Here is a 23,708-nt window from a genome sequence, read left to right on the forward strand (position 1 = left end):
ATTTGCTCGTTATAATTTACTCCACGCGTGCCTCACATTCTTGTACCAAATCGATATCATCAGACTTAAAATAGAAAATAAAATCAATATTATAAGTGAAAAATTCACCCTAACTATTCTATTCCAATGAAGAAAGTCCCACATAAACTAAGACATGGATTTATGCGAAATTCCTTTGTATTTGTTATTATTATTCTCATATTTGTGATGGCTCTTTCATAAATAATATTTATGACATATTTATATTTAATATAAACATATAATTATTTTTAATTTTTAAAAATAATCTGTAAACGAAATAATGAAGAACATAAATGCTGAACTGGGAATGATCCAATTTAACCAGGGAAAACTCCAAATCCTTATAAACTTCAAAACAAAATGTCAACCCTAAATACTGCTTACTTTCTCCACCAACATTTGAAAGCAACAACCAAATATATTAGAGAATAAGTTAAAATTATAAGTAACAGCGTAAAAGATTATCAGTTTGAATCTAAAGCCTCATTCCTCTAACTGATTCTACTCTATGCCAGGTCTCAAGAAAATGGCAATTTTTTTAGTGTATGGGCACTTTTCAAGATTTAACATCTGGAATATTGGAAAAGAGAAATACCATAATAGTAAAATAGGACTTGTCATAATTGTGTTTTTCAAGAAAGACCAAGTATAAGGAATTAAATTAAATCCACAATTTTCAATTTACTTTCTCTTGTTGTAAACCCGAAGACAAGTAAATTGGGGCTCTAAGAAATTATAAAAGTAGATTTAGAAATTCATAAAAGTACCAGTAACTGAAAATAAGTTGAGAGACAAATACAATAATTTTAAAAAGGAAATAGCGAAAACTAAGCCTTGAAAATTAGAACTCAATTAAACTCTAATCATCTCTAAAATAGAACCATTCCACATAGTATCCCAATTCAATAACAATTTGTAAAAGTAGATTTAGATGAAAATAAGTGGAGAATTAAACAAAAATAAAATTTTTAAAAAGGAGACAAACCTGGTGGCATCTTTAACATGGGCAATCGATTAGTGAGAAAAAAGTGTCATGAGACTTTTTAATTTTTAAAGAGGATAATGGTGGCAACTCTTCTTCAAAAAAATGTCTGTATGCTTGGCGTCTATTCGTAGGGTGACGTCTGTTGTAAGGGACTTTGCTGAAGTGACGCACGTTTTAGGTTCTCATATTTAAGTTAATTAAAAGGACACTTTAATAAATAATAAGGGGGTAATTTAGTAATTTGACTTTTAGATTATGATGTTCCTACTTTTAATATAGTGTAGATATAGATAGATTAGCCAAGCAAATTATGTTAGCTTATGCTTTTAGACCTGATTTTCTTAGGTTCTTTTATGGTAGTTAACATTTGGTCAGGGAGGCAAAAAGTTCTCCTAAGTTTTCTTTTAATGGTGGTCATGTCTAAGCCATTTTACTCACATTTCGACTAATTCACTAGATATTTGTTACCATTACACCCATATGGACAGTGGATAACTCTTCCGCAACGATTTAGACAATGGAAATATATTATTTACCTAGTGTGTTCACACACTAAAATTTGAACCTTGATTCCCAAGGTTGTCTCTCCGACCCTTCGACCATCAGGATGTTGTTATGGTTTTGCTCTGAATTTCTAATCTATTAAGACTCTCTTTCTTGATGGAAAAGGAAAAGACTTCTAAAAAAAAAAAATCTCCTTCAAATACCTTATCCTTTTTTGGAGGAAAAGTTTTTGAGATCTATTATGACTCATCAAAAGAGTCTTGTTTAGGAGAAATTTTTTCTCTCAATAGTTTTTTTTTTCTACTAGTTTTTATATGTAGGTTAATTGACCAAACCCATTATAGTATCCTATTTTAGTACTCCCTCCATTCCAGTTTATGTGTGAACCTGTTTCCTTTTTGGTTCGTTCCAAAAAGAATGACCCATTTCTAAATTTAGAATCAATTTAGTTTAAACTTACAATTCTACCCTTAATGAGAAGTTTTTATAACCACACAAATACTCTAAGCCCCTTTTTGACTTGTTTAGGATCACAAATTCCAAAAGTTTTTATTTTTTCTTAAACTTCGTGCCCGGTCAAACAGGTTCACATAAATTAGAACGGAGGGAGTATAATTCTTTTGTCGTCTTGGTTTATCGTCTACTAAATTTTGTATTGTTAGCTTCCGCATGCATCAATTTGAACGACAATGAAGACTTATCCAACAAATTTGAACATGATGCTACATGTGGAGATTAATTTACCATCACAAATATTCTAAATCCTTGTTGCTGCATCATTATAAAAATAAAAACTGACTTTTAATCCATGTTTGAGCCACTTTTAAGCAATGTCAGTTTTAAGCAATGCCTACTTGTAACAAGTGAGCTCTAATGCCAGTTTTAACTCATGCTTATTTTTAACGCATATGCTAGTTTCAATCAATATCAGTTTTAACTCATGCTTATTCTTAATGCGTGAGCTCCTTTTAACCCATTCTTGGGCTTCTTTCAACCAATACCAAGATTTTTCTATTTATACCTATTTTTAATCATGGCAAGCAAGAGTGATGAAGATTATGTGAAGAAGGTGACTCAAGTTTTGTCAAGAAAGTTCAGGCCAAGGAGAGAATTATTAGGGTGTTTCCCTAAATTTCTAATCTATTTGGACTCTTTTTCTTGAAGAAAGGGGAAAAGACTTCTAAAATGAATAAATCTCCTTCATATAACTTATTCTTGAAGGAAAAGTCTTCGACATCTATAAATTGAGGATCTCTGCTTCTCACAACAACAACAACAACAACAACAACAACAACAACAATATCCATGATGTAGTTATCAAAAGAGTCTTCTTTAAGGGGAAATTTTTCTCTCAATAGTTTTTTGTTTTTAAACTAATTTTTATATGTAGGTCAATTGATCAAACCCATTATATTATCCTATTTTAATATAATTCTTTTGTCATCTGATTTATCGTTCACTGAATTTTGTATTGTTAGCTTTCGGCTGCACCATGTTATTTCGATCCCAACATATACCTCGTTGAGAGCAAGTTTCCAGAAAATTTAGGGGCAGAAATACAATAAACTAAAAGTTATAAGATCAAGCATTTAATTTTGGAAAAATAATTTGTTAAATGCATGTCTATTACTCTTATAAGTAATTTCTTTGGCAAAATACATAGTTTACCCATCAAACTTGCACCGAAATCTCTGTTACACACCTTTTCTTCATGGATAATCTTTTAAACACCCAACCTTTTAAAAGTGTATCGAAAACACACCATTTTGATTATGTGTCACTCGCGTATTTTTCACACATTAAAGGCGAGTGGACAATTAAAACTTTGTGTCTAAAGGCTCATTTTGACAACACTTGTCCAGCCTTTTCATATTTTTATTTTTCTAAATCTTTTTCTTTATTTTTTAGAATAAAAAATCCACCATTCTTTTCCATCTTTTTTCAGTACTGCACCATCGCCTTCTTCTACAAGCATACCACCAAATATTTTTGTCAAGATTTAAAGGAGGATAAAAAGAAATCAGAGTTTCATATTCAATATAAAAATCGTTGAATGACGGTGTTACGATTGAGCTACCTGGGTGGCCAAATGCTGAAAGGAAAATTCGTGAAGTTTTTCATATGTGTTTCGTGAGAATTTATGGGTTCTAACTGGGTCTGTGGAGTTTCTTCCATTTCAGCCATTGATGGGTTGGGAATTTTGGGTTCTTAGGTTCTTTTTTGTTCTTACTGTTGCCGGTGTAAGCAATTTTGGTACCCAAACTATATAATCAATTGGTCAAAGCAAAGATACAAATACAAAAAATTTTAGGGAAAATATTTAATTGGTAGTGATGACAGAAATTCAATGTTATCCTAATAATTTGAAAATTAAAATTAAAATTAAAAATAAAGGTTCATGATTGCTAGTACAAAATTACTCACTTTGGGTGGGGTGGGGGAGGGGCAACCATGGTGGTATAACTTGGGGGAAGATGAAGAAGATGGATATTTACGCGATTTGTAACAAGACTACAATAGTGGCTATTTCGTGCAATGCATGCCATGTAAGATCTGACATGGAGCCCTCCATATATGTATATCATGCAAATCAAAGGCGAAATACATAAAATGCACCAAATCTTTTAGTTAAATCCCTCTTACACACCCGGCAATCACGGGAGTATTAGAATACATTCAAACTTTTTAAAGTATGTCTAGTAGACACCACTTTATCTAGGCAGCACTCCGCATGTCCTACACATGAATCAGGCGCGTTAATAGAAAATTTCTTATGTTTGAAGCTCTCTATGGATGCCACGTGTCCAACTGTTTCATTTTTTAATTTTTTTAATTTTATCATTTTCCTAATCGTTATCCCTCATCTTTAGGTGACCATTATCCCCATTTCCAAATTCAGGCAAACCTTCATTGTGGGTAACCCCATTTCTATTGGAGTTTGAATTTTGAGTTGTTGAATAAAGTGATATTGGGTGTTGGAAGTTGATTAATTAACTACTTTGAATCGAGTATTATTACTCACTCAAATTTTCGAATTTGAAGAGTAAAAAAAAAAAAGAGGTACCATTGAAGAAGCCTTCAATTGTACTCCTATTTAAAAACCCAGATTTGAAACCCGAATGTATTGGTGATTTATTGTTAAAAACTAATCTGGGAAGTCTAACATGGATTACCATGTGCACTTCACTAAATTTGAGCTCAAAAAAATATAAAAGGGAAGCTCGATCGCCGGAAAATATGGATGTCTTGCCGGAAAATATGATATTCTTTTGTCAATCGGTGCACTTTTTTTCTTCCTCTTTATTCTCTCTTTCTTCCAAATCAGTCTATATTTTCTAACTCTTCAAATTCGTTTTCAGTTATGTTCAACATATCAAAAAGTTTTACAAAAGTTTTCAAGAGATTCAAAGCTAAGAGAAAATCTTAACTCGATAGAAAATCAACTGTTGGGTGGGGGAGATTAAAGAACCGGGGAGGGGACTTGGGGAAGATGAGGATAGGGGTGGAGGGGAATTTCTTTTCTGTTTTTTTTTTCTTTTCTAAAATATTATCATTTGTGGTGTAGGCTCCTTTTTTTCTTTTTTTTGAGTTATGACACGTGTCACACTCTAATTAGCACGTGTGATGCAATTTTCAAATAGAAGTTGTCAACACAAAAATGGTGTGTAATAAAAATACCTCAAAAAATTTAGGTGTGTAATAATATTCCCGTAATTTTCCGGTGTGTAAGAGGATGACTACAAGATTTGGTGTCATTTTATGTATTTCGCCCAAATCAAACTCAAATTTTCACTCTTTAAGTTGACGATTGCAAAGGGGACACTAATCACGGCGGCCGATTCTCCAAGCTCAAATTCAAACGCCGTCCACTATCTTTCAAAATTATATTGCCGCTTTGGCTCTCAGGTAAATGGATCTCCCCCTTACCTATGCTTTTCTGCATCAATTCACGTGATTGGTTTTTGGGCTGTTCGTTTTTCACATCAACCCTAGTGAATTGACAATTTTTTCTTTATGCAATACTCTTAGTTATTGCCTGGGATTGAGGTGTAGTTGTTGTTATTGTTGCAATGCTCTGTTTCGTTTTGGCTTAATTTTGCAGCATTCGATTGCCTCATATATTGGCCTATATAGCTTTGTGGCAGATCGGCAGCTCGTGCGGGGTGCTCCTGTTGCTTTTACTATATAGTTGAATTTTTTCAATACACACACAATAACTTTACATAATACTGCCTCCAGGGCTTTGGTTAAGTAGTAAGAGCGAGCATGTGTTGTGTGCGTTAGGCGCATGTCAGAGATTTGAACCTTGCCTCAGACAGAAGCCTGCCTCCATGGCTTTGGTCTAAAGTTCGATATGTTTTAGCTGCCTTAGTAATCATGGAAAATAAGGTTCTTTAATGAGTTTTGTGTTTACTTGAATTGTGATTTCTTAATTAGGCAGTGATGATGTCAACACCAGCGAGGAAAAGATTAATGAGGGATTTCAAGCGGTTACTACACGATCCTCCTGAAGGCATCAATGGTGCACCTTATGGCAACAATATAATGCTATGGAATGCTGTTATATTCGGGTATGACATTTGGAATTGATTGAAAATCATGGTACCATAACTAATTGGAATTTGAAACTGATTGCTCCCTGCCCAAACAGCAGTATATTTGTACTTATAGCTTTTCTTTCCTTGAAATGCAGCCCCGATGACACTCCCTGGGATGGAGGTGAGGCAATGATACGTTGCTAATGACCACCTTTTGTTTGTGATGTGAATTAAACATTCGTGTTTAATAGCGCTCCATCATACCTATGCCTCATGAGATTTATTTATGCCTTGGCAATTGTATGAACAAATAAGGTGCCCCTATATGTTTTATATCAGAAAGTTAGCTGCATCAGGTGAAGATTTCTTGTGTCGATATGGTCCAGTTTGAGTTGCAGAATTGTAATTCAGGAGTCTTTGTAGGCAATTTGCTTTGTGCCTTCAATGCTGGGATGTTCTTGTTTTATCCTCCCAGTGAAGAAGGTTTTCTAGAATTGGTATTGGGTGGCTGGGTGCATAACCAGTGTCCTCTCCTAAGTTAAATATCCTTCTGCCCTAACTTTGATTGTTGGGTGATATTGTTTGCTTACAGGCACGTTTAAGCTGACTCTTCAATTTACAGAGCATTATCCTAACAGGCCACCAAAAGTGTACTTTATGTCCAGGATGTTCCATCCAAATAGTAAGTAGCTGAAGTATATCTCACCCCTCCTTTTCTTCTCCTCTTTATCTCTTAGCAGAGTTGTAATCCTTTGAGAGGATAAGAACGTTCATTATACTATAAATTGTGGAACAATAAGTCTGGTTGCATTTTCTCTTTTGCGTTCACATATGTGTGGGTGTTTGTATGCATGTATTGTTATGCAAGGAGGGCAAGGTCAGTTTGGTTTTATATCGTTACATTGTCAAGTCTTTTGCAAAAACAATCACAACTAATCATCAATGCCAAATTAGTTGGGGCTGGCTAGTGGCTATATGAATCATCACTATCTATTTTACGCCATTTGACCCAGCTCATTCCAATGTTCAATAAATTAGGTTCTCAAATCCTAGAAGTTCTCTCTACATTCTCTATTGATATACAATCCTCCAACAAGATTAAATAAGCCCCTAACGGATATTGAACTGAGCCAGCATACCAATAAAACTAAGCCTTAATCATAACTAGTTCGTATTGCTTATATAGATCTATTTCTTCCATTGTACTTTACTTTTTCCCAAGATTGCATGAATTTGAATAGATTGTTAGCCTGTCAAAAACGTGATTTTAGGTCTACCTTGTCTCCCTTTAACACTTAGAACCACCATGGTTTTTCACCTACACGCTGGTGCATTTGGAGGTCTAGATACAAAACCATTTCAAATGATCTTCTTTTATTTTTTCCTGATATCCTCTGTGTGCTACTTGTACTTGTATCCAATGTGTTCATGTCTAACCTTTTTGTTGAAAGAGGAGTAAAATCACTTTGTTTGAAATGTAGACATTTAATTCCTCTTGCGTCCTACTTCTGCTTCTTTTTTCATTTCATATTAGCTTATCTTATGCTTTTTCATATTGTCATGTTTAGTATAGTTTTTCTGATCTCTTATGCTTTTGCTTATTGTTGCTCAGTTTATGCTGATGGAAGTATTTCTTTGGACATCTTGCAAAATGAGTGGAGACCTATATATGATGTAGCTTCTATACTTATCTCAATACAGGTATTATGAGATGTTCTAAATGCAACACCATGCCTCGTTTCCATAAATAATTTTGAAGAATTAAAATGATTATTATTTTGGTTTTTTTGGGGGGGAGGGGGGAAGGTGGGGTGGGAATGCGTCGATGCATTTCTCCCACATAGTATGGACAACCTATGACCTGTTCTGCTTTATATCTGTGAATTCCAGTTTCTTACTTTAGATATTGAACTAGTATGTGCATGTTGAGGATAATCAATCAGTAGTTTGGTTGAACATATGAATAGAGGAAGAAAAGAAGCATCATGCACATGTTTGTAGCCTGAAGATAACATGGTTGTGTCTCAGAGTGACACTATTCTCAATGCTGATTCACAAGTTTTCAGTTCTCTCTTGAGATTACTAGTAGGTTAAGATTTACAATTTTGAATATCCGTGTTTAGTTTTGATAATTTAATCCACAGAAGCAAGTCTTTCTTCATTTCTCTAACTTTATTGTTTCAAGCAAATTTTTACTTATGTTTAATTCCCATGTAAAAAATGCTCTCATTAGTTGCACATACCTAGTACTATTTAGTGAGTTAGCAGCTTTTCTTGGCACTGGTATTTTAGTTATTTTTGTCATTGTTAATTCAAAAGTTGGTGGTTAGCATTGTCTCGTGTATTTTGATAAATTTCCAAATGTTATTTTCAAAAAGTAGGTAGATAAATCTCTGATGATGGACATATGAATCAGATCATTTTTTACACCACTTGGTGTTTACTAATGAAACTTTTTGTCTTATCAAAAAAAAAAAAATCAAGTCAATTTTTATAATTGTAACTGGGTCAAAAGTTAGCATTTTTCAGCATCTTCCTGAGCTAAAGAAAATGATCTGTATAAGTATACCCATTAACATCTATGCTGGATTGCTGGTAAGTAGCTCCCTGATATGCGTTTTTTCCTACTGCAGTCGTTGCTCTGTGATCCAAGCACTAACTCAGCAGCTAATGCAGAAGCAGCACGGCTGTTTAGCGAGAACAAGTGCGAATACAACAGGAAGGTGCGTGAAATAGTTGAGCAAAGCTGGACAGCAGACTGTCTCTGTTGCTGACTCTGTTACATAGTGTTCCCCTCGTCTCTTGTCTGCATCAAAGTGAGATGTTTTAGGTGTTTTTCTACATTTATAATAATGTAGGGCGATAATGTCCTTTTATTGCTGTTAGGAGCTCTGATTTTCTTTATCTTCATCTTTTGCTGCTCGACTATGAGACTCTGTACGTATTATGTATTATATCCAATTATGTGAAATTGAAGGAAGCTCTTATTCCATAAATTATAAGGAAACCTCAACGAGTAAAAGGAAAAATATCGCATAGCGGTTTTGTTATCAATTGAAGTCCCTCTGAAGGTACATCACTTGCAACTGCTTATGCGTCTGTCGTGGTGACTTGAACCAAGTAGATTCTAGGTATAAGTGGTCCTTCAACAGACTTATTGAGGAAATTACAAATCAGTGATCAATCCCTCTAATTTTACATCATTCTGATTGGAGAATATTTCTCTGCCTGTCTGAGCTTTAAGATTTACATGCACATTTTCATGGATCCCGTGCTGACACTTATTATGATAAACTTCATGGAGGTCCATCCATGGCAATCGACATCCCGGGAGATGCTTGATCTTTATAAAATTGTAAATGTTGCAAGAACCAGTTCGTAGTTTGTGCTCAGGAGATGCTGAGTGGTTGAGACAATGGTATAGTAACCTGAAGATCTCCAGGTTAGAATCGCAGCTATTAATATTTTAATGTGGCCTAAGTTGGTTCTATATATTTGTATCATATCTACGAGCACAAGAATTGATTTTTCTTGTTTGAAAACGAATGTTCTAATCAAAGGATGTATGCTAAATTTTTCTCTTTGTTCGTAATAAATTGAGCCAAGTTTTTGCACATACTTTCTCCTTTTTCATTTCCTTTTATGGTGACCATCAAATTATACGCGTGATTTAGCTTGACATCTGACAGACTATTCTGACTGCCTAATTCATTATATAATCTTCATAATAGTATAGGTATAAATCGTGATTACGCGCTTGTGTGCAATATACAAGTTCCTCCTTTTTTGCATATAAAGCTATAATCATATGACGTAACAGACTCTCCCCTCATGTTTTGATGGAACACATTGTTGTGTTTTCTCATTTCGTTTCCTTTTGGTTTCTTTTGTTTGTCCTTTTGCCATACTTAAATTTCAGCATCTCAGAAAAGGAGTCTGCAAATTTTTTTTCTTTAAACAGAGACTGACATACAGGTCACAACTCACAACAGTAGGCAGAAAGAGTTACTAATATAGAAAAATGACTCATTCCCCACCCCCGTAAACAACATTGTTCTGTTTTCTTCTTTATCCCTATCTCTTTGGCCTTTCCCCTCTCGTAATTTTGTGGTTGGATTCCTGGCCTGACTCTGATATTTGATACTCTTCGTTAAAAATCATACTAGTAATTATTGTTTTAGCAGCAAAGCAATCTGTAAATCATCAGAATCTGCAACTTTATTAGTAGTACTGCACAGTCAAAAGAAGCTTCTCTACAATGATTTTCATACCATTTCTTTTTACTAGACAATAAGTAAATGATATATATTTCTCGCAAAAATGATATCTCTTCCATTCTATGTTATGTGACACTTTCATTTTTAGTATGTCAAAGAAAAATTGTCACATTTCTATATTTAGAAACTATTTAATTGTATGACGTATCATCTTCACTTTACAAGAAATGTTAGGACCCTTTGATCTAAAAGTCACCTTATTATGTGGAGGCAGAATATAAAGGACATACAAAACTCCCACACTTCTTAATTGTTGGTAGTAAGGATCACTTTGATATTTTGTAGTATATTTTTAGCTTATGTGTCAATTTTTTAAAATAGATTTCTTATATTTTATTCAATGAAACACCGTCATATAAAATGAGATGACAAAATATGGGAATAAGGAAGTATAATAATATTCAGGTATTAACCAACAAAACATTTAAAGAAAAGAAACAAGAAGGCTACATATCTGAAGCAACAACAAACACTAGTGCAAGGAGAGAATCTTCCTTTTTTGCCCTTCTCTTTTCGAATTGTATAGGTTATGGCCCATAGCCAGAAAAGGTGACCCTGCACCACACTCCACAGTCTCTCCTGATATTGCTCAGAACACGAATCTTTTTTATTATTTTAATCTGTCCTCCCAAGTTGTCCAACCTTGCAAAAACAGCACATCTGTCTCTCACAAGAATAAAAAATCAAATACTAGTAATATCAATTACCAATTTCTTACATGGTCACTTTCAAGTCTTTAATAACAATCCTGGTACAATAACATATGTGCATTTTACTATACACACAGTAAATTTAACTGTCCGCATAAGACCCAAAAAAATGGTTTAACTTGAAAGAAATTAAAATTAGTAAAAGTGTTGCTGCACTGGCAATGGCCAAAAATTGGTCTGATCTTCCACATTGGTAAACATGTTGCAAAATCCTTCTTCATTGACAGTTTGGTCTACTTTATAAGCTGTTGGAAAAACATCATGGTTATTGAGTGGACTGTTTGTTGATGATGTTCTTGTTGTGGTTCCAAGATTTACGTCTATAGTACTGTTGTTCTCATCGCCACTTCCATTGTTGTTCCAATTACATCCTTCGTTTTCCTTGTTCAGGTTAAACAACATTGGTGGTGTACCTCCAGCTGATTCTCGGTTTCCCAGACTCAATAACTGCAGCTGCCCACCAGAATCATCAATGCGAAACATAAACAATTAAAACCTTGGGAATTGTGTGTGAGTAGTTAGAAGGGACCCAAAAAAAACATGTACATACTTCCTTCGGTCTTTTCAGTTATCGTTTATGGTTTTGTCAAACTCATTAAACAATCATTTAACTAAGAATTACTCGCTCCGTTCACTTTTAACAAGGTATGTATACTAAAAATAGATGTCTACTTTTATTTGGCATTTTACGCATATCAAGAGAAAACAACAATTTTATTTTTGTTTTACCCACAATATTTATTACTCATTTCAAATCATTTTCTCAAATTCAATAAAATATACATTAATTAGTATGTGTATCATGATAAATTATGCACTTCATTTATTATTTCTTAAGGGACGTGAAAAGTCAAAATATACCAAGTAAAAATGACCGGAGGGAGCACTCATTTGACTAAATAGTCCTTTGCCTATCCACAAAATGAGAAATAATTATTGAGGGACTTCCATAAAATTTTACAGTATCATTTATTAAAACAAGGGTAGATTTGAAAGAAACACAATAAATGTACGTTCTTGATTTTCTAAGAAATTGATTTCTTGCCTTGGAACAATATGAATTACATGAACACCATTTGTGGGTGCAATTGACTGGATCCAAAATTTTAATATTGTGGATTTTTTGGTGAGAGAGTGAGTTCTAAGATGTATATCTAATTCTAACCATACATAAATACTGGGTTCTACCAAACTGCAAACCCGTCCGCCAGCGTTTGTGAGTGATGGTGAATTTCTATAACGCCAATGATCAAATACTAGAAATCAAATTAAACCCAAACTAATTTCAGCTAAAAAATATCTAAAAATGCAATATGGAGTGAGTTTCCCAATAGCCTGCCCTAAGCATGCGCAGGATCCAAAGACGTTTAAGTCAAATTCCAGTGTGAATATAAAAGTCAAGTTCAATTGTGTTACGTACCTCAGAGTGAAGTTTTTTGTTTTGAGTCTTGAGTGCATCATTATCAGCCTTAAGTTTATCACATTGTCTCTTCAAGATTTCGTAATCTTTCTCCAATTGCTTAGTTTTACACCTAGCTCTTCTGTTCTGGAACCAAATTGCAATCTGCCTTGGTTTCAACCCTAGAGCTCTAGCCAGTTGCATTTTCCTCTCAGGCTCAAGTTTGTTCCCCATCTCAAAACTTCTCTCAAGTGCCTTCACTTGCTCCAAATTCAGCCTCCTCTTCTTCTCCCCAAGTAAGTGTGAAGAGCCATCATCATCAGACATGTCGTCCTCCACTCTCGATTCTTGATTATGATCAAATGACATGGCTCTCCTCATTAACAACGGTGAAATTCCTGCATATAAATTTGTCATATTCCTACTATTATAGTATTATGCTAGCTAGCTCACATTGTGGTAGATCTAGACTAGACACCGTGATGCAATATGAAACGAATGGGTCATTTTTTATACGAAGCATAGATATGTATGTGAAATGTCAGTAAAATTAAAATGAATATCAAGTTTAAAACTCATAATTTAGAAAATGTAATTGGTTTAGTGCTAAAAAGTAAAAATTGAACATATCAAATATAAATTCTAAATTCACCTTAGCACAGTAAAATTCAATGCATTTAGCTCGCATTATATGTGTAATGTGTGCGGAAAAAATTATAAAGAGCAGAATTCACTAACTCTCTAGCTAAATCATGGATTCATCAAGTTATCTACAAAAATACATAGAGATAGACTGAGAGAGAGAGAACCTTGAAATTCTTGATGAGGAGGACAAGAAGAAGGAAAGACATGACTAGGGAAGGAGGAAGGGAGATCATCATTAGCTGCTTCATGGTTTCGAAAATCAACAGAATTAGTTTCTGGTGCGGCAAATGCCATAGCCATGGTACTACTAAAAAGCATGTTATCTTATGCACAAAGTAAACCAATTAAAGTCATATATATCTTCTTTTTTTGAGGTGTTAATTAATAAGTCAAGAGGTGTAATGGGGAGGAGAGGTTTTGAAGTGGGAACATGGAAGGTGCCAAGGGGGGAACATTAACATGGGGTGGCAAGATGGCAAGACTGGAAGCCAGCGAAGTTTATAAATTATTTTTGTTAAGAATTAACAACACATAACGTGAAATGTTATTATAAAATTTATTATCAGCACAAATATTCTCCTTACTTGCAATGTGACGCCCTTGTATTTTTCCTATGACTTGCGCTTTAGGTGTCTAGATAACAAGTCCAACTTTTTTACTATTTTTTTAAAGCGCTACGTACTATATACATACAATGTCTATTATTTAAGAGGTAAACTCTCTAGGCTAGAGCTATGTACTCCACAAAGTCAATCTGATTCAATCTTCAAGATTGGTAGATTTAACAACGTTACTCTTTTTAATGAGAGAAATATCCATGAATTCAACATCAACTTTCGAAAGGAAAATTACTGAATTTGAGGTCATGTTTGGTGTTAAGTAAAATGTTTTTCGTAAGTGATGTTCTTTGATACAATTAGGTGAATTGAATCGAATAATAGGATGATCACCTGCCGCAAAATCTGAAGAAGGCATGTGACTGTGTATATATATATACCCTTTTTATAAAAAAGTTATTTATATGTGTATACTACTTGCAACTCCCAAATTACTCGCAATAGGTTGATGCCTTTCCATGAAAAATAGGAACAGCTAAGGGCCGCCATTACCAAAATTTGGATTTTCCTTTTCTTTTTTGCTTTTGAATCTCTAAATACCAGATAAGTTATTTTTCATGATTAATTATAACCACAGTTGATATTTTATATGGAACAGAAAAAAGAACAAATCTACAGAGAGAGAGAGAGAGAGTGTATAACCTCAAATCTCTTTAATTTTGCTGCCTGTAATATGGAGTAATATACTTGAACAAACACTTAACATACAATTAGATTTACTATTTTTATTTTTTTTTGCATTTTTCATTAGGTGTTCTGTACTTACTTTTCCACTTTGAAGTCCCACTAATCAGAATTCGCACTGTTTTCCAAGTTATTTTCCATTGGACTCGGACATTGCAAAGTGAGAAATAAAGAAGGTAGGGAAAGGAAGGAAAGTGGAATCTTGTGATGTGGAGTTGTTGTGGGGGAAAAAGGATTAAAAAGAGGAAAAGAGTGCGATGAGCAGTGGGAGTGTGGTGGCCAAGTACGACGACCTATCACCTGATAAAACCCAGAGAAAGTTGAGGTGCCTCTTTCTCGCACATTTTCCTATCAATTTTTGGCACTGAAATAAAGGCTGTTTTGTCTTCGTAAAATTTAGCCCTTTTGCTGTGACGTTTTTACTCTAGGACCCAATATGGCGTCGACCACATATGACGCAAAAGTTTTTGGTATGGGCAAGTCACAGGCATGAGGGTTGCAATATAACTAAGTTTGCAATTTACCTTCTCTATTTGAGTTACCTGCAGTTGCATCTCATTCTTTATTTTTGTTAACGCTCGTGTCGGGGTCCAACTTGTGTACATTTCCATTAATTCCATTAGGTATCTACTACTGTATGACCCAATTAATTTTCAAATGATGAACCAAGTGTATTTAAGGGAGATGTCTCACGTGTGCTGTTGGATAGCAATGAATAATAACAATGGAAAAAGGTTAAAAATGCCCCTAAACTATTGAAAAAGGGTTAAAAATGCCCCTAAACTATTGAAAAAGGTATAAAAAACCCTTCGTCCACTTATTAGGCTAAAAATACTCATCCATCTACTTTTTGGTTCACTTATGCCCTTTGACCGTTAGGTCAATGCTAAATTAAAAATACTTATTATTTAAATTCCACGTGGCAACTAAAACATCTAACCTTTTAGAAAGACCCACCCATATCTGCCTATTTTTTGGACTAACGCATCCCAAACACTAACCTCATCCAAATAAAAAGTTTAACTAAAAAAAAAAGACGCCCCACTTCCATCTAACTACGTGATGTCCGGACATCAAGTACTTTTTTTTATAACCATGGTGTCCGGGCTAGCTTACACACAACTCGGCTAATATTAAGTACTTGTTAAAGACCAGTTAGAATACAAGGGCATGACTTAGCAATAATTACGAAAAATTCGCTAATGGCGAAACGTTATACTACAGGGATATGGTGATGTATCCTGTAACCTAGCACTCAAAATGTTTCCAGAAATTCCTAATGAATTTTACCAAATAAAAATTAATCATTCGAACGAGTTTCATTGCAGTTCTATAAAAAAGTCAAGGCATCAAACTTTCTCTGTTACTAATAAATTTTTTCCACTCGTTGTTCGAAAATTCGCCATCAGTATTGACTATCAGGAAGAAAACGATCATTTCTAACCACTGAACTAAAACAAAATTACTAGAAATATCAAACTATACTTCCATAGATAGAATTAGTACCTCCATTCGGGAAAAGAGAGAATTCCCCGTGAAGAAATTGTGCTTAGGAAAAGGAGCATCTTTTTTTAGTTGAACTTTTTATTCGAGTCGGGTTAGTGTTTGGGGACGGATAGACCAAACAATGGGTAGATATAGGTTGATCTTTCTAATAGGTTAGATGTTTTAATTTCGACCAATAAGAAGTTGCCACGTGGAATTTAAATAATTATTACTTTTAATTCAGCATTGACCTAACGGTCAAAGGGCATAAGTGAACCTAAAATATGGATGGAGGGGTATTTTTAGCCTAATAGGTGGATGGAGGGTAATTTTAAACCTTTTCCAATAGTTCATGGACATTTTTAACCCTTTTCCTACTAACAATAATGGAGTAATAAATGACTCAAAAATATGAAAGAGAGCAATAAATAACATTCAAGTAAATAAGTGAATAGAGGTCACCCGACAAAGGTGAGATTCCTCAACAATTCCTTTGACAATGATATACAATGACAAACCTTTCAATATTCTAATCCTTCTTGGATCGGGGAAGAAAAGATAGATAAAAATCTAAAAAGGTGAATTTTGTACGTATGTGATAAAGAGAGAATCTTGAGAGAATGTCAATACGTTGTTCTTTATAATGAATGTCCAATCCCCCACCCCCGTCCAATAAATACATATCTTTCTATTTATAAGGGTACATGGGCCATAAAACCCTAGATAGTACAACTAGGAAGAATATTCACTCGAATATTCTCTAGGGAATAGTAATCCTAGAACTAGCCGTTACTTATTTCCAAAAAGGATTGCTCGTCCTCATCCTCTATTGAGTCATTTCGATCTCGTCGATGACGCGTTGTCTTCTCATGACGTCGACTCTTTGAGGCCAGTTCATTGTATCTTTTTGATGACACGTGGTAACCTCCGAAGGATTCCTTAACGTCGACTTGGTCCAAATATAACATGACATTTTTTGCCCATACAGTTAGTCCCTCCGCTTGTTGAGGTTTTCCTCGTGGGCGAGTTTAATGAGCGGATAATAACGTTCGTGGTCGTTGTGAGAAACGGCGATGTGGCATATTGCAGATCGCATATTTCAAAATCTTAATCTTCTCGAGTGATTCAATGAAACTATCTTGTCAAGGATAAGATTATGACATCATAGCGTCATTCATCATGAGGAGGGATGTTCCTGATGCGTTGCATCAATATATGTGTGGTTCTTGATTGACTCTGCCATTTTAATTCTAGTAGCAATCATGATGAATCGTTCCCGGTTCGGTGCCTCTTCTCTATAAATAGAGATGTTTTTACCTTCTTTAGAATCATCTTCGATTTTTCTTTTCTTGCTAACTTATATCTGTTCTTCATGCTTTCAATTTTCTTTTTCTAACTTTTCTCAACTTCCATAGTCATGTCGAACATCCCTTCTGATGTAAATGAGGAAAACCAACCCATTTCGCTGGTTGTTATGTTTCCCTTTCATGGGGAAGACACCATCTTCGTGGCTAAAGAGGAGGATCTCCCTTTAATGGAGGAGATCATCCCCCATAATCCTGATGCTAAACCTGATTTTCAATAGCCGGCGGAGGTGATGATCGAGAAATTCCAATCTTCGATGACAACCTAATGTTAGTTCAAAGTCAAACATGGACTTCCCTACCACGTGGAGCTAATTCTTGGTGATAACGATGAAGTGCACGCCCACCGTCCTAGGTATTGTGCTCTTTATGCCTACCCATTCACCATCAACTACTCGTTCTCCCTACTTCTATTGATGAAGGAGTTTTGTCATTATTATAAGGTTTACCCCGCTCAGCTTGACCCTACATTTATAAGGTGATCAAAATACTGTCGAAGTTCGCCGAACTGGTTGGTGTCGAGGTCATAGTATGACATTTGGTGCATCTGTTCGCGCCTAACTTTTATCGAGGCATGATGTTCAATCTTCGACAGCATGGAGGCAATGCTTGGTGGTAAAATAGATGATAAAGGTAGTCAATAATTCTAGTTCGACTACTTCTTTGTCAAGATCGAGGTCGTCGTAGCTGATGTTACAGGTTTCCCTGAGGCCTGGAACCATACTCGTACTCTTGTTTCTACTTTTTCAAATATTTGTTCATTCCGAGCTTGTTGAATAATCCTTCTTGTTTTGCAGCTACTGGTCGACCTCTTCAGTTGGTGACGTATCTTGCCGACTGGGTCAAATAACCCATGTACTGTGGGGATCCATGACTTGCCGAGCTTTTGGAAATAGTTCAAACTAGCCCTTCCCTCAACATGTACTTTCATTCTTCTGGTGGGCTTTGCACTTGTATTCGCTTATATCGTTGTGCTCATCATTTTATGCTTTTTCTAGGTTCCTCCAGGGAGGCTACAAGAAGGTACATGGCGTTTGTGCCTTCATTTTGGAGGAAAAAGGTTGCTACACCTTTAGTTTCTGCCCCCGTCTCAGCTACTGCGCCTGCTCCCCCTCGTTTTCATTCATCATCATGGAAGAGGAGGTTTCTCCACATGATGTAGACTTGAGACCCCACAAGAGAAATGTTATAGATATAGGAGAAAGTGTGCTCGCAGACGTCGACTCGTTAGAAGATGAGATTGTGATACAGAAGAATACGATGATATTTATCGAGAAGGATGTTAGGGAGACCTATGAGGTGCCTCAGTTATAAGAGATCAATACGGCCATACTTTGGTGTCCCGAGGAGGAGACGATGGCAGAGAAGGTGTTTGGTGATAGCTTTGCGCCTCTTGGGCATGAAGGGGCCTCTTCTTCTAGGCTAGCTAGGGATGTTTCTCCTGCTAATGGGGAAAAAGGTAAGGGTCTCATCGAAGAGGGCGATGAGTCCAGCTCCGACATCAACCCCGAGGATCTTAAGATGATCGATTAAGGGGACTACTCAGATCGAGGTTACGATAGAGGGCGGTTCAAGAACTATCCTGATTCCAATAAATCATGATCTGCTAAAGGACACCGAGGATGTAGTCAATGCCCTTAGTCTCCTCTGCTCCAAAGCCGAGTATGTGACTCGCAAAGAACTGAGGGACAACACCCCATCGAAGAGCATCATCGGCCTCACTCTTAGGGTAAGTGTAGTCGTTTCTCGTTCTCTTTTCTTTGCTTTGACTTGCTTCTAAGTCTTAACTTTTACTTTTCTTTGGTTTGAAGACTATCATTTTGGAGATCGAGAGCGCGCGGAAGGAGAAGAAGCAAAAAGAGATCAACTAGAAGCTGAAGGGCAAGTACCAGAATTCTACCAGAAATACTGGGACAATTAGAGGCGGCTTCACAAGAAGGGTGACATGTCTGCCTTGAGGGAGGAGTTTAAGAAGAAGGATGAATAGTTGATGGCATCCATAGAGCGATTCAATATTCTTGAGGTAGCATTAAAAAGGAAAGAAGAAGAGCTTGAGTTGAGTAAGGGCATGGAGGCCCAATGCAGCGACCTCCAGATCCAGGTGGTCTAACTGCAAAGCCAGTTAGACGGGTGTCAGTTTTAAATGGATGCTCTTAGGAGGAGGTCACTGAGAAATAGTAGATCCTTGAGCAGCCAGATTCCTCCCGAATGGACACTAAAAAGAGGGCTGCTATTTTAAAGTTAGCGAATAGGACTCTTCGTTCTGAGTGAGATAACGCTCTGTCAACAGCCAAAGCTAAAGAGGCCAGGCTCTAAGAGAGAATTGGAGAGTTAGATAGGGAGAACTCTGAGCTGCTTGAGCGAGTTTCTGTTGCTGAGGCCAAGAATGCCCGATTGCTTGAGTGGCCCTCTACGTCTCGCCCCTCTGAGTTTCCTAACATTCCCCGATAAAGGTACGAAGATTGGATCCTCGTTGGAGTCTGATTGGACGTGATTCGTGAGTTGAACAAGATAGGCTTTGTCTTTAAGACGACCATTGAGGAGGATCGAGCCAAAGCTCGTGAGGCCCGACTCGCCTGCGACTATGATTCTGCCACACGTCAGCCTGATTCAAAGGAAAGAGATGAAGAGGGTGTGGACCAGCTAGCGAACAATGCTTGGTATGATGTTGCTTATGGGTGAGGCAATGATAGAGGGGACGACAGAGATCTGGGTGGCGATATCCAATGAATAATTTTAGCTTTTGGTTTTGCTCAACTTTTGTACTATACATTTTGTTGGTGTCTTTGTGTCACACCCCAAACCTGGAGAGGCGTGGCCCGCACCCAATGCCATACTCCGCCCGAGCGTACTACTCTATAACTATAAACTCTAAAGGAGTAGCCCTTAACTTAGGCCTACAAGGCCTACCTGCAAGCTGACAATACCAATCAAGGCTGACAAAGCTACTATGAATATCTACAACTAGCAATACCAAACTGACATGTACAAAGGGCTGGAAAAGCCACAATACTGATATACTAAATACATAGGACTCATCTACAAGCCTCTAGAGATAACTAAACTGTATCATGGTCGGGAATAGGGTCTCGACCTACCCATAAAACTTGTATATATAAAATGGACTCCAGGGTTTAGACCTGGTAACTCCGAGGAAGTGGAGCTTACCAACCAAGCTAATATTTGACTCTGTCTACTAGAAAGGACTATTGAGCTGTCTATCAGGACATATAGGCATGAAATGCAGCGTCTCTGATAAAAGGGGCGTTAGCATAAAATAATGTATAGAGTATGTAAGGTAATAGAATTACTTACACCTCGGTACGTGTGACTACTCTGCCATAGTAGTCTTGATCATAGGTGCTCGACCATACTAAGCTTGGTATCTCGTCCATCCTGGGATCGCTCATAGGCACTCGGCCACAGTAGGTTCGGTATATAACTTACCCTCTAATCAAAAGTTGTAACAATAGGGACCTGCCCACCGATTATAGCTCGATGGTAGTGAAAATATTGTAATACACACACACACACACATATATATATATATATATATATATATACACATACCCATATATAGACCCTTTGCTCTCTTGAATGGAAGAAGACAATACTTAGCTAACTATAAAGTCCCGATAAGGGAGAATACTGTAACTCACGAGACTTAGACAATGTACATAAATTCAGGAGTACAAACTTCTCTTTATGTCTCGTTATCAAATGTATGTAGTTACGAGATCATGCCAAAATGAAAAAAGGGTTTATCTTTAAAATACTCGTAGAAATCTGCCCAATAACCACGGTGAACTCAACTGGTCGGACCTTAATCTACAAGCACGATAAGGATGCTATTATTAAGCTACGAAAAGTATAACTAACTTACAACAAACAACAAGCTCATTCTATATTAATTTAGATTTGAAGCTTACTGGAAATATACGTCGATTTTGAGAATGCTAGCTAATTAGAATTATAACCTTTGTATGTAAAGCTGTACTGGCCATCCACTGCATCTAAGGATGGCAAAATAGATAAAAATAATAATTTTTATTTATATTATCCACTAAAATATAGGTTGAATAATTACCTATTTAAAAATGGTCAAATATGAATAGCATCCATATAAAAAGGGATACTTAATGACTAACCAATAGTGGCAATACCGCCATGAACATCTACAGATATACAAACTATACAGGACTCGTCTACAAGCCTCTAGAGATAACTGAACTATACCATAGTCGGTACAGGGCCTCGACCTACCCATCAAACCTGTATATATAAAATGGACTCCAAGGTTTAGACCTGGTAACTCCGAGGAAGTGGAGCTTACCAACCAAGCTGATGTTTGACTATGTCTGTTGGGATGGTCTGTCCAACTATCAATCAGGACCTACAGGCATGAAATGCAGCGTCCCTAGTAAAATGGACATCAATACGAAATAATGTACCGAGTATGTAAGGTAATAGAATAACTAAAAGCTGAAATTGATCTGATAATATAATAACTGAAAGTAACTGGGAGTCAAATACGATCTGAAGATATGCTTACCTGTTGATACTAACTAAACTCTCTCAATATAGTAAGTAAAATAGCTACTCGTCCCTATAAGGCTCGGTACGTGTAATTGCTCTACCCTAATAGGCTCGCTCAGAGGCACTCAGCCATACTAGGCTCGGTATCTCGGCTATCCCAGGCTCGCTCATAGGCTTTCGATCATAATGGATCGGTTTGTAACTTACCATCTGATCAGAAATTGCCCAATTGGGGCCTGCACGCTGATTATAACTCGATGGTAGTGAAAATACTATAAGACTCTCTCTCTCTCCATGTGTGTGTATGTGTGTGTGTGTGTGTGTATGCGCGTATATCCCTCTTCTCTCTTGATTGGAAGAAGATAATACTTAACTGAATATAAAGTCCCGATAAGGGAGAATATTGTAAGTTATGATACTTGGACAATGTACATAAATTCAGGAGTACGAACTTCTCTTTATGTCTCATTATCAAGTACATGTAGTTACGAGATCATTCCAAAATAAAAAAAAGAGTTTAGCCATAAAATACTCGTATAAATCTTCCTAATAACCACGCTGCACTCAACTAGTCGCACCTTAATCTACAACCACGATAATGATGCTATTATGAAGCTACAAAAAGTACAACTAAAGTACAACAAATGACGAGCTCATTCTATATTAAAACGGACAACATCTCCCCTAATTTTGTTGCATTTCCCACGTCATGTATTGCAACAACAACCCAAAGAACAACTAGTAGCTATATGGAACATAACCAACACAATAACATGTCTAATAACACTATATTTTAAATCCTTTCCCTCTTATTGATATTCAGGAAAATGTTGATAATAACAATACAATATACTCAGGTTATTCCATAAATTTTCCATCCATAAAATGCGGCAAGAACACCTCCCAAACAATCCAGCAATCAATAACATACTAACAAGCCTTTTGATCAATATCTCACAAGTTCTTGCATCAACGACTTAGCCGTAACTTGGATTAACTCAAATACATGTAGAGTAAGAGTTTCCTTACCTTCAAACAGATGGAACTACTCGAATTAGAAATTACTTCACCACAAAGTATCCTTCCAGTGCAGCCATAAGAACAAGGAAGAGAAACTAGCAAGCACTTCGGGCTGCTTTCCAGACATGCCCCATGACCCCTTGGCTGCGCCCCATGGCGGCCTAGCAAGCCTCACAATGCCTAGCGCCATGGTCGGCCCCGTGGTCTTGGCGCAGTGACAAGCGCGCATGTGCCTCTGTCGCCCCACCGATGCCTCTCGCCAGCGCCCATGGGCTGGCCAATGACAACAGCGCCGCGCGCCCTGACAATGCAGCGCGCGCAGATCCTGATGCCTCGCCAGCGCCCAGCTGCAGGCCCATTTCAGCAGCGCCTCACGCACAGACCCTGATGCCAAGCACCAGTGCCCAGCCTCAGGCCAGCACATCAAGTGTCACGCGCGCCCACAGCAACGCGCGCGCAGACCCTGACCCGCAAGACAAAGATGCTGCCATCGGACTTAGTTTTACCTTGTAATAATCTAAGTCCTTTTTCATTGTAATCATAGACTAGTTTTCATCATTTTCATTTCAGTGTGCTTCTACAGCTTTATTAGGGCTAGTCTTGTAATGTTGGTTTATTTTTTTAAGCATTATTAAGGGGGACCAAACAATCAAACATTTCAATCAGCATTTTCTGGTGTCTCTCCCCCTCGACACCACATCATTGTAATCATCATTTCCAGTCATCAATAAAATCATCATCAGCATTCAAAACCCAATTCTCTCTCAGCTTCCACAATTGCTCACGACATTGGTTTTCCCGCACGACACTGACAATCTAGTCTAGCGTGCGGCGAGGACCTCATTGGCGGACAGCAACCGCACTGACATCGGTTGCTTAGCCTTACGTTGCCCTTCCAAAGATCATCAGGAAGGCGTTGCATA

General features: G+C 36.8%; 2 protein-coding genes across 6 annotated transcripts; one reads left to right on the forward strand and one right to left on the reverse strand.

Annotated features, from left to right (window-relative positions):
* Positions 1–5,074: 5,074 nt before the first annotated feature.
* LOC107810039 (ubiquitin-conjugating enzyme E2 2) lies at positions 5,075–11,763 on the forward strand. Of its 4 annotated transcripts, XR_012707646.1 has the most exons (8): positions 5,077–5,416; positions 5,948–6,081; positions 6,204–6,229; positions 6,641–6,730; positions 7,661–7,749; positions 8,682–8,864; positions 9,353–9,490; positions 11,426–11,763. XR_012707646.1 is itself a non-coding variant. In XM_075249619.1 (7 exons), exons 1-6 carry the CDS (start codon positions 5,270–5,272, stop codon positions 8,820–8,822), a joined length of 627 nt encoding a protein of 208 aa, XP_075105720.1. In that variant the 5' UTR covers positions 5,077–5,269; the 3' UTR covers positions 8,823–8,864; positions 9,353–9,494. The 4 variants fall into 4 exon arrangements, 3 of the variants coding, with proteins under 3 accessions (XP_075105721.1, XP_075105720.1, XP_016490252.2); XM_075249619.1 differs by lacking the exon at positions 11,426–11,763 and having other exon boundaries at positions 9,353–9,494; XM_075249620.1 differs by lacking the exons at positions 9,353–9,490; positions 11,426–11,763 and having other exon boundaries at positions 5,075–5,416; positions 5,952–6,081; positions 8,682–9,055.
* On the reverse strand, positions 11,002–13,583 carry LOC107810038 (homeobox-leucine zipper protein HAT7-like). Of its 2 annotated transcripts, none has more exons than XM_016634765.2 (3): positions 13,244–13,583; positions 12,456–12,832; positions 11,002–11,482 (listed from the first exon to the last, which is right to left on the reverse strand). In XM_016634765.2, the coding sequence occupies exons 1-3, from the start codon at positions 13,395–13,397 to the stop codon at positions 11,171–11,173; spliced, it is 843 nt and encodes a 280-aa protein (XP_016490251.2). In that variant the 5' UTR covers positions 13,398–13,583; the 3' UTR covers positions 11,002–11,170. The 2 variants fall into 2 exon arrangements, with proteins under 2 accessions (XP_016490251.2, XP_016490250.2); XM_016634764.2 differs by having other exon boundaries at positions 11,002–11,488; positions 13,244–13,576.
* Between the last annotated feature and the right edge of the window lie 10,125 nt (positions 13,584–23,708).

Source organism: Nicotiana tabacum, chromosome 3 (assembly GCF_000715075.1).
Source record: "Nicotiana tabacum cultivar K326 chromosome 3, ASM71507v2, whole genome shotgun sequence".
Lineage (NCBI taxonomy): Eukaryota > Viridiplantae > Streptophyta > Magnoliopsida > Solanales > Solanaceae > Nicotiana > Nicotiana tabacum.